This window comes from Saccostrea cucullata, unplaced genomic scaffold (assembly GCF_032062105.1).
Source record: "Saccostrea cucullata isolate Sc308-1 unplaced genomic scaffold, CSIRO_AGI_Scuc_v1 ctg5, whole genome shotgun sequence".
NCBI classification, from domain to species: Eukaryota; Metazoa; Mollusca; class Bivalvia; order Ostreida; family Ostreidae; genus Saccostrea; species Saccostrea cuccullata.
In genome coordinates, this window is record NW_026940631.1 from 169155 (window position 1) to 181017 (window position 11863).

An 11863-nucleotide genomic window follows, 5' to 3' on the forward strand; every position below is an offset into this window, starting at 1 on the left:
CTCTCCTTTTGATTCTTACATGAAAGATATGAATATTGTATAAAATGTACATACTTAAGTTATACTTGTATACTGTAACTCCTGTTGTTTCTTCATGCCCTCGGTATATTGATTAACGAATTGAACTTTTATTGTGTGGGAATGTTATGAAGTTGTGTTGCATGTACTTGTAGTAGTGTCCTGAAGTTTCTGTTGCTCCTTGATTGCCACAGAGTCAATACTGCCCCGGTAATCATGAATATGAATATGGAGACCCCCCTGCCATGGTTGCATATATGTTACCTGGTGATCTCCCATCTTCTAAATGAACATTCATCAATGATAATCATGTCTTGCTTAGAGTTTAGGGAGATCCCACTGCCTGTGTGATATTAGGTGCTAAATATATCTCTGTACGTTTATCTGGGATCTCCCTAATAGTTAAGGTAGTTTATTAGTTGTTAGTTTTGTCATTAATAAATGACAATATTCATCAAAGTATGTATTGTAGTGTTTAAAGGAGGTAAAAATTAAGAAAGCTGCAGGACCAACAGGGAACTGGTTTTCACACATTCTTTACAGTACAGGCATTTGGCTAGCAGAAGATAAATGGAGGGCATAAATATCTTTATTTTACTTTATACCGGGGTATATAGCTTTACTTTACACAGCTGACTATGTGACCTTTATTGGTCATTTTCAATTTGATCAAAATGCTATTTAATATTGTAAAGTTCATATTTTCTCACAATTTTAGCATATTTTGTATAAAACTGTTTATTTTCTAGCAGTTTTTCTTCCAGAAAATATTGAGCGCAGACTAGAACAAACTTTTTAATTTTTGCCCAAGATGTATCTATCTAATATTAAATACTGGCAGAAAAATTTCACATGTTCTACACTGCGCTCGATGTTTTCCTCTAGAAAAACGTCGTGAGAGCATATTTGGCTTTTTTTTTTTTTGGTTAGATAGCAAAAATAGCATTATTTGTGATCAGTGTCATTTACAGCCAATGAGTGCATAAGAATGTGGAAAAAAGTATTGGAATTATTTCTAATATCATCTTCTACAGAATAAATTATATCAATTATTCATATTTAAATATTAAACTAAAATGATGATGGGGCCAAATTTGGATCTTTATATCATATTCAGTCCTTCATATGATGTTAACCAATTACCATATGGTAGATGCGCTCATGTGGAAAAACTATACTATGGGCAAAAAAATTGCTTGTAGTAAAGGGTTGTCTGATAAATTATTTTCGTTTAAATCTTCTCATCAAAAACTGGACAAATAAATGAAAACAATATACTCATTATCAAAGTACTTGCCGATCTGAAATGTATTCTTTATCGAGAAATTGAATCCAAGCTAAATATTTTTGTAACCTGTATTTATTAATGAATGATTGGCGACCGAGAGACATGTTTCCTTGGTTGTTACGAACTGCCCAATCCTAGCTACACTGTTCTTACGCGACAAGTTTGATGAATGAGCGTTTACCCCGTGACATCATCATTTACATAATTGCATCCTGATCGTCAGAGATACGACATAATATAGTCCAATCAGATTCGTTGTAACAAATCTCGAACTTCTAATTCATTCACTTTTCCCATTTTGTCATTTAACCGTTTTCTCTCATTATATAACCTAGGCTATGATATTTCTGATCTCCTATAAATATAGTTGATTTTAGTGTTTTACATAATTATTTAAACACAATTCAAAGCATTGTGTTTGATCTATTATGTTTAAAACATCTTATTGTTATAAAAAGCTTGTATATATACCCTCTGGACTCAATATAAAACTGGAAAATTAAATAAGCTTATCAATTATCTTATCTTTTACTATTTGGCTAGGAACTCATCTATTAGTATTTATTTGTTCGGAATACATACATAAACAACAACTTATTTTTAAACTAATTTTCCAATTTCAAAAAGAGTAGGTATATATACATGTATATATATATATATATATATATATATATATATATATATATATATATATATATATATATATATTAGCTAATGGAATTTTGAATATATTTTGAATTTTAGAATATACTGAGATATTATCAATAAAATCGTAATATCAAACCAATGAAAAAATGACTTTACTGTTGTGTACTTGCTATTACTGGAAACAAAACGCAAAATTAAAATATTTTAAAAATATGTTTTTATTATAAAATCAACAATATCAAAATGAGCGCTCATTTTGTTTTGAAAAACATATAAATAAACATTTGGACTTTCAAGACTCTTTCACACACATAAATTACGATACACGCACACATCAAGAAACAATTCAAACACAAAAAGTGGATTCACAGAGACATAACCTATGATATCACAATAAAATTACATGCTAAGTAATATCTTCGGTTGGACGTTGGTCCGTTCTACAGATTTGTAGCTTAACTTATAAAGGATTTGCATCATCACATTTTAAAATAAACACATTTTTTACACAAAAACCGATTTAACTAAAAGTTCCGAGACAGTTTTCCTCCCTTCGAAGTCCCTCGGTCTGTAATATGACGTCATCAGGATAATTATATTCCTTCTTCAAATTTTTCTTTCTTTTTTCGTTTCAGAGCTTTTCATTTTTTAATAAATATCCCTGACTTATATTCAATAATACCTTATTCAGTAACAGCCAGAAATTTCAAGGCTTATTCAAAGACGATAACGTCTCATCATGGCTGAATATGGTACGATGAATGACCTTTATAATCGAAATCTGACTTAAATAAATGCAAGTAGAGAAAGTCCAATGGTTATTAAAGTAGCCGAGAAACTAAAACGTCCATTAGCACTATTATTTCCCTGCTGTCCACCTTTTGTATTAGCTACATTGTTTGTGTTTCCTGTGTTCTGTGGTGAACCACCGGAACTTCCTCGCCGGTTGGCGCGTGCGTAGTTGTTAACATTACACATTTGCTTGAAAGCGGCTCTTTTCAAGCCTTGGCACCTGTCCTGGATAAGGTTACACTCAAACTCGGTCTTCAGACCCATTGAGGCCTCGTCACAAGAGTCTCGCACGGCATCAAGGTCACACTGCAGTTGTTCCATTCGGACACTATAAAACAAATTACGATATCATTCATTATGTATCAAAAATATATTTCGCAAAATTTGAACTTATGAATTGTTTCTGCAATTTTGTTTCAAATAATGTGTTTAAAATTGTTACATAAATGTGTACCTGCAAAACTGTGCATAATATGCAGATGACATTTGGCTGTTCGGATTCATTCTTGTTAAATCTCCCATTTTCATTTCAGCATTCCTCTTGCACTGGTCAATTTTAGCATTTGAACCAACAGCACAGGTAGAAAGCTGTCCGTATCCTAGAAAATAGATAGTAAATATTTTTTAAACAGTTCCTCTTATGTCAAGAAAACGGTAGAGTATGATTAACATTGTTCTGTGTAATAAGAGAACAGATCTTACCATCCATGTTTTGGCAGAGTAGATCCAGAGCGTCCTCTAGAAGATCCTGCTGGTGGCCCCAGTAAGCCAGCAGTTCGGAAGCTCCAGGGCAACCTTCAAGGGTGTCCCGAAGGCATCTGAAGACAGACTTCCTGTTCCTATTAAAAAATGACATTTTGTCTTACTGTCTCTGTTTAGCTTTGTGAATAGTTCTATCCCGTAAAGTTTTCAGTATAAGCATATATTCTGACTTCACTTGGAGAAATCTCTCCAAGTACTTGCATCAATTAAAAAAATCCATATTTCATGTATTTTCGAAACTTACTGGCAAAATCTTTGTGCTTGCGATCGGCCTCCGAGCATATTGCTGCGATCGTGTGTTACGTTGACAATAAATGTTTCTGGATCAATGTTGTATGGGGCCAAGCAGTTTCCGATGTTAATTTTGACGTCATCAACGCAGCTATTTGGCCGAAGACGGGCTGTTAAAAAGAAGGAAACGTCACCATTATACAATATCAAACAGGAGCCATGCTTAAGCGCAAGTTTGTATGTGTGAGTATCCATTTCTAGGTTTATTTGTTTAAAATCCACTTACCATCAGCTGGACAAACTTTAGATATTTCATCCTCATTGACTTCATGGCATCTAACAGGTAACAAATGGCACTCGAACTTAGTTTTCAGGGCAATAGCCTTGGGGTCACATGTTGGCCAAGCTTGGGAATCACAGGTCACGTGATCCACACGGATTCTGCAATTGTGAAAGTTTTCCCTTAGATTCTAGTATTTAAAGAATTTGCAATATTAAGTCTTCATTTTAAGTATTAAAAGCGAATATTATAAATAACTTGTTCACAACTTACTTGCAGAAGTCGTTCAAGAATCCGTCAAGAGTGATTCCTTTAGCCATTTGTTTAGCGGACATCTGTGTGATATCGCGACCCATGTTAGCAATGCATACCCGAGCCTTGTCACTGGGCTTCTCAAAACAATTAATTCCAGCAAGGTATTCTGGGATGTCGTCACAAAGAATTCCAACGGCCCGCTCCATGGACACGAGATCGAATCCTGTCATTGACATTGTCTGCTCTGCCCCGGGACACTGGTGCATAACCTTCTTCATACAAGTGTACAGTTCTGTCCTCTTGCTGTTAAAACAGGGATTTATTATTGACTTTTTCCACATAACAGAACTAATAAAACTAACAAGAATTAACTGAATATCATTCATTCATATTTTAGTATTTGAGAAGTACATACTGTATAACGGTATTTTACCTGCAGTAATTTTTGGCTGAAGCTTCGCTGGTTCCCAAAATGGCTCCTTTGTGTGCGGTAATGTTAGAGAAGTACACAGCGGGGTCCAGGCCGACATTAGAGAAACACTTGGTGAATTGTTGCTGCAGGGTGAGCATACAGGCTCCGGGGACTGTCGTATCGTGACAGTAGGCGCCCACGGTGATGATGACGTTCGCAAATGTTCCCTCGGAGATCAGAAGATCTTTTCCTTTGCATTGATTCTCAATTACTACCTTCTTCCCACATTCCTCAAAATTGTGGAAATTGCTGAAATAAACAATGGAATGTTAGAAAAAAATGGATTAAGATTTTATGATCATATGTATTTATCAGGCAAATGTCAAACTCTTACTCGCAGATTGTTTTGTTGAGAGTTTTCATGTCCTGTCCCTCGGGAACCTGCCCTCTCGTCAGCAGAATCATGATGTCATTGAGAGGGGCGCCCATGTTGTCAATGGAACACTGGTTCATCTCTTTTTCAAACTTCATGAGACATGGACTTGGAGCACGCCCTGGTCCTACGAGTGGTTGACCAGTGCACACTGCTTGGTAGGAGGCCATCATATTCTGAAGAGTCTGACCGACCATGAATTGTTCTTGCTTTGTACATTCGTTAGCCAATGACTGTAAACCACCAGATGCGCACCCAACAATAACCTGTTGCGTTGGTTTGCTAAAAGATGCAAATAAAGCAATATTTTGAAATGTTACCAACTTTGAAATTCTGAAAAAAGTTTATAGGTAAATGCACATGGAATATTGCTGAGCTAGATAAAGTTGTGGAACCTACTTGCACGTGCTGTCTCTGAGCTGAGGGAAAGTCATCCCGGTTCCTTCCGTCTGATTGGCGAGAAGTTTAAAGTAGTTCTCCTGGTTGACTTTCTGCTGAGTCATACAGGATTTAAATTTGTCGTCAAATTTCTTCAAACATGGTGGCATCTCAGCTGTAAGAAGTGATTATGAAGAAATTGAAAATGTTGTAGAATATCAGCAGGCATGAACATCAGGACGACAATGAACGAGAGTACGGATACACTTACGTGTGACTCCACACATGACGGCAATGGCTCTCCCAGTGGATTGGATGGTGGAGTCCATCATCATCTTTTCACGGTCACTGCACTGGGTCTGAATGTTCTGCATGATTGGTTTCACGCATGTGTCAATATTCTGTCTATTTCTGCAGAATAATATGAAAAGTGTGAAATAAAAGAAATGAAATCAACTAAATTATAAGAAATCAGATAAATAACAGATAGACAAAACTTCAAGCTCAACATAAATTTTCATAATTCTTTTTCTATTTTATTTTCGAAATTTGTCTTTATACGTCTCTCCTAAAATAAAATTTGCTTTTGAGTGTTGCTTTCTGTTGCAGAAGTCACGTGATCACTATAACGTACCCACAGAGTGTTTGCATCAGCTGAGGTCTGCTGGTGCCTTGTGGGAGGGGGCCACTGGAACCGTTGGTGACCAATGAAAAGATGACCTCCAATTTAAAGTTTCCGTTATCCATGAAGCACTTCCGGAACATTTTATCAAAAGTCTGCAAACATGGTGAGTTGAACTGTGACCCCTGTTGACCTTGTTGACCTTGCGCTATGGTCCCTCCAATCGTTACACCTGTTTAAGAATTGGAAATTAGAAATTATAAGTTTTTTTTATATATAAATCTGAAAGTTTAACCTCTGTTAAATCATTTTCTCGGAAACAATAAACATTTGATTAAGAAATGTAACTAAGCAATTAGTTAAATCGTGTTCGAAAGGTAGAAATTTACAACATTTATGAGTACACACTATGAGTTTTAATTAATGGTTAATATCGGCACAAAATAAATTATGGACAGGAATAGCATAAAATTGTCCAAAAACAATCATTATGTGGTCAGTGAAAAACGACATCTAATATAGCAAATACGTCCGGAATAAAACAGACATAAAACGTCACAATGCCCGGCCAGGCCTCGGTTAGTAGTGATAATGACAATCATCATTGCTACTCATTAATGGACGCCGAAAGAAGGGACGTCGGTTTTGAAGAATTCACTTTATGTTATACTCAAAATGTTCAAAGAATATCAAATAAAAGTTATCATAACGTATATATTCAAAAATTCAATTAAAGTACTTTGCACTTTGTATGTGTAAAGTAAACACGTTTTAAAGATAAAGATTTTTTTTTTCTAGATATCTTTTTTAAATATTGTTTTCAAATGAATAATTTGCCAATGTATTTTAATGATAGAGTAGATTTTTTTTTCTATTTCACTGAATTACCTTGGGTTCATCAGTTTCCAATATTAGCAAGTATTTACGTTTCATACATTACGGTTTTAAAGAAAATAAAGAACTTCTTTATGATATTTTTTTTTCATATTTGGCTATCTTTTTAAAATTCTATCATAAAATATCGCTATACTCACCTAAAAGGATGATAAATTTCCACATTTTTTGGTAATATCAAGTGTCCCAAACGTATAAAAAAGCACTTCACATACAACTGCGAAAAAGTGAATATAACCGAAATATTAAAGCCCTATAGTCCCTTGTGAAGTGTAGTTTGTGATGTTCACCCTTCTGTGGCGCTGCTGCTTCTGTCTGGCCCGGGATGGTTACCTGGGTAGATATAGGAGACAGGTAATAGGGGGAAGGACCAGGAAACGGGTCCCGTGGGTCGTTATTCAGTAAGAGCCAGGGGCATTGTGGCGTAACCTATGTCACCTATAACAAGCGCCCGTAATCCATCACGCACCTGTCAATAAGAAAATACAGGTCCTACACAAAATGGTTTTATAAACACCCTTCATAATATTGTTATGTTATTATATTTATTACAAAAAAATAGGTACCTAAATTTGTGAGTAAACATATTAAAATAGCAAAGTTTTTTTATATAGGAATTTAAGTTATTTCCAAAAGGAATATATAAGAAACTCCATCATCTGGTATCTTGCACAAATGCCCGGTAAGGTACCTCAATTTTTTGTGAGTAAACATATTAAAATAGCAAAATTTCAAAGAAAAAAATCTTACAAAAAATTATGTATCCTTTAGGAATGTATCATCTGTCCTTAAACGATGATTTAAAGGTTTCATTATTGTGAAATAGTTCATATTTTATTCATTAACTTTTCTGAAATATTAATTAATATATATGTCATATTAAAAGTTTTGACATAGGCATTGCACAAGTCTCATCAATTGTGAAAAATCTCTTTGGTAATACTTCAAAACTGTTTATACATATATAAGAAAGATGCATAGGCAGATATTTAGATTACGCAAAAAAAAGGAACAAAGTTTCCATATTCCATTAAAAAGTTTACCATTCCAAAGACACTTTACGACAGAAACGACAGAAGCGGTTTATTAGTGTGCGACAAATAGTTGAAAATTAAGATTCCAAGACTGTTACATGTAATTTAAGGAAAATTACTTAACAATGTTAAAAATATTTACATTATAGTATAGACCAAATGTACATCGTAAATCCGAAGAAAAAAACAGATAGTACTTCCGATTAAACAAATTTCCGCAATAACCGTCTATGATTAATGACCACTAATAATGAACACTAATTAGGGACGTCATGTACGGGGTCGGTGTCTTCAATAAGTCGCACCTTTAGAGGTAAGATACCATTACGTTATCCTAGTCTAAGTGAAGATTCGCCGAAATGGCGGCCTGTATATTGCTAATTAGTCAGAAAAACACGATTGGCGTAACGTATAGGACATTTTTCCTTTTATGAGAAAATAGCGGTTTCTTTTTTATTTCATGATCGGAAAAATACCCAGGAAGTGATATCTTTGATTTGATTTTTGTTAATTGATTGATTATTGATATACTTCTGTAAATGTATTCGTTTCATGAACTGTTGTTTTTATTCTGTTGTTGGAGAGAGGATCCATGGGTGAACAAGGCGGGAGGAATGCCTATAGTACGACAAATATTAAGGTGAAAATTAAATCTCAATTACATGTATATCCAAATTTTCTAGTTCGTTATTCATCTATCATTAAAATAAATTTCAAAATATGTAAAATTTCTATAACTTGCAAAAATCTCAGATTTGAACATTGGAACTATTTGAATACACACATTAAATAGGACAAAAACGGCCAATTACGCGGACTATAACATATTCTTTCGAGGTGAGTGGGTCTTCGCTCCATTTTTTGAAAGCATTTCCGAAATGGTTGCATAAAATATACAAATCTTGGTTACCAAATAGATCAAAATACCAAAGTGATCAAGCTATAGGCATTCTGCACGCCTTATTCGCCCAACTCCTTTTCTGCTATTCTGAATGCAATTCCAGGCCTTTTTGGTGATCAATGTTTATGTAAGAGTCTTTTAAGATTTGAAACTAAATTGCTTCATACATGTATAAGTCTACTTGGATTTGTGTATCCCCTTGCAGATGGCTGTGACAGGTCATTTGTCTCGGCCCCCGGGAAGTGCTGCGTCTAGGTACGTTACCTGTGTAGAACACGTTCATGTCGTAATCAGCGGCACTGATTATAACAAGATTTATGGGCAGGTGTAATATCCGGGTATTGTGTCTTCTTTACTTACCTATATCTTATCTACGTTATAGAGGTTTCATAAACATAAGTAGATAAATTTGATTCTGAGACTGAATTGAATTTTAGGAGGTAAAACAGACAGGGGAAACGTAGTAGAGAAGGGGGGGCCAGTTATTTTTTTCAAGAATAACATTTTACCTTTGAAAATTCATTGAAAGACTGGCTCCTCCGTTACCACTTTTTAAAGTGTACTGAAGGTGAATTTTACCTCGCTTCTTCAATATATCATTTCGTGCCAAAGACTGTTGCGTAATTTCTTTCCTGAAAAATATAAGATGAAGCCTAGTGTATATTTAAAGCAATATGAGCTGTATCTTTGAGAATTTTATTTTTATGGTAAAATGTGCTCTTATGATCAATTTGTATGTAATTTAAACTTTTATGATCAATAAGCCCAAAATAAAGTTTAAAAATCTTTCAGAAGAAATATTTCTGTACAACCGAATATATACTGTAGTTTTATATAAGAAATCATTATTGTACAGGACGACAATAATTCAATTTTGCTTCAATCAAAGCTAATAAAAAATTTTCCATGGCAAATATGAGCAACAGAAGTTTAAAAATAATTTATCTTTCTGTCATTAAATTAGTTAATTACAAATTTTCAGTAAAATTTTCCGATGTCAAACATGCAGCTCATATTGCTTTAATATCCTAGCATTATTCTCCGATTAAAAATATTTGGGGCCAAAGTTCGAAGTCATTTTTAACAAATGTTTGGATTTGAAGAATTTTTCTAAATTTTCATTCTCTTCTAGAAATATTCCCTCATAAGTCTTGCTACTTCATAACTTTATAAATAGTTTTGAACTTAGATTGTTGTTGTTTAATTATGTTCTTATAATTAAGAATTCTTTATAGCCCTGTGCAGTATTGACATCTCTGTAGATCATGTAATACATACATAATCTGAATAAGATCTATGTAATGATTAGGTTCCTGATTGTGATACACTGTAACACGACTTCCTTCATATGTACAGTGAGGGTGACAGCACGTTAAGGCGACAACATCAGTCAAGTGTAACTCTAATGATGTATTTAACATTTTCGATTTTATCAACAATTAAAAGTTGCTTTCATTCTTTAATAAGTATTTATCACTATTTACGCTTTTAATATTTTGTTTAGATCATAATTTTGCTTAAGTTTGAATGAAAACAATACTGACGGTATTGATAATATTTGTCTTTTTTAAAAATTATTATTATTATTATTTTAAGGACTAAATGATTCAATAATTTAGTTTTAAGCTCTCCGAAAAAAGATATTGATAGACCAGGGAGCTACAGTGCCACCCATTGAAAAAAAAAACTGTATTTATTGTGCACAAAAAAAAAACTGGCGCTTGGTTTTTGATTAAGTCTTCAAAATTCTTACCTCAGTTACAAACAGCTAGATTTCAAGATATTCCTTTATCCTATTTAAAGTATTTTGTAGGTGACATCTGTACGAAGCGCGTTGTTCCGAAATATCTTGCAGACCATAATAGCAGTAGAAATAGACGAAATTCGATAATCTCAATTTCAGGACAGGGGGGCTATTAACAACAATTAAAAGGAATGTTTTGTGTGGAAACAATGAAAGAATATGGTAGGAACACGGGGTTAATTTTTTTTAGATGACAGTTTTAAAAACATGGAAAAATAAATTGAGAAACAGCGCACCTTTTTGTGCGCAATAAATATACAGTTTTTTAATGGGTCGCACTGTAGCTCTCCAGTCTGTCAATATATTTTTTTACGGGGAGCTACAAGTCTGCTGCTACTTCTATGTGTGGTTTTTATTTTTACACTGGTTTAAACATTATTAATAAAAGTCAACCCCAACCCCTCCCGTCGAAAAAAAGAAACGAAGTCATTGGTAAACATGTAATTATATGTTTGAAAAAGCGTGTTCGATTAAATGAATTTTATCTACCGGTATATAAAAACCTCTCTATATATTCTATGAACAAATTATAGTTTTAATCTCTAATATTTTGACATCGACATAACCCCCGTGTGATTGAACTAACATGGGAGTATGTGTTACTTATCTGATTGTTGTAGAACAACTTCCTACACCGGCTTTGACACCTTGGTACACGGTCCCATCAGGTCTTTCTATAACAGTATTGTAAATTGGCATTGATGAACATATTTTATAAAAGGAGTTATCTGTTAGTTTTTCAATTAAATTTATGTAAGAATGGGATGTTTAAAAACTATTATTACTAGGCTATTAATTCGACTTTTTTTAAGCATGAAAACATTTTTGGGTCATCTCATTTCCATTTTAGTCCAAACAATTACTAGTATTTTGCATTATCTTTTTTTTTTTTTATTTCTTGTTTGCTTTTATAATTATACACGACGAAATGTGTTTGATTAGTCTGGTTTACAGGTAGTGTGTTATCATAAACATGCAAATAGAAAGCGATCCTATACTTCAAGTGTTTAGACGAAACAAAACTAATTTCTTGGAGAGTTAGAAAGACAAACATTCTAATTTTTGTCAATGATACCTTACAAAACATACACATTTTGGTTAACATGCTTTT

At 33.7% G+C, this 11863-nt stretch overlaps 1 protein-coding gene across 1 annotated transcript; it reads right to left on the reverse strand.

Moving 5' to 3' along the window:
• Positions 1–2148: 2148 nt before the first annotated feature.
• Positions 2149–7431, reverse strand: LOC134255747 (uncharacterized). Its single transcript, XM_062738258.1, has 12 exons — positions 7154–7431; positions 6132–6351; positions 5769–5908; positions 5519–5672; positions 5081–5401; positions 4708–4995; positions 4293–4577; positions 4026–4180; positions 3753–3909; positions 3449–3585; positions 3201–3345; positions 2149–3074 (listed from the first exon to the last, which is right to left on the reverse strand). The coding sequence occupies exons 1-12, from the start codon at positions 7176–7178 to the stop codon at positions 2741–2743; spliced, it is 2361 nt and encodes a 786-aa protein (XP_062594242.1). The 5' UTR covers positions 7179–7431; the 3' UTR covers positions 2149–2740.
• Positions 7432–11863: the final 4432 nt, after the last annotated feature.

Coding starts and splice junctions, on each gene's coding strand:
- LOC134255747 (XM_062738258.1), bottom strand. CDS start 7,178: ATGTGGAAATTTATCATCCTTTTAG. Junction 5,673..5,768: donor CGTCATGTGTGGAGTCACAC/GTAAGTGTATCC, acceptor CACTTCTTACAG/CTGAGATGCCACCATGTTTG. Junction 3,075..3,200: donor TATTATGCACAGTTTTGCAG/GTACACATTTAT, acceptor TTTGTTTTATAG/TGTCCGAATGGAACAACTGC.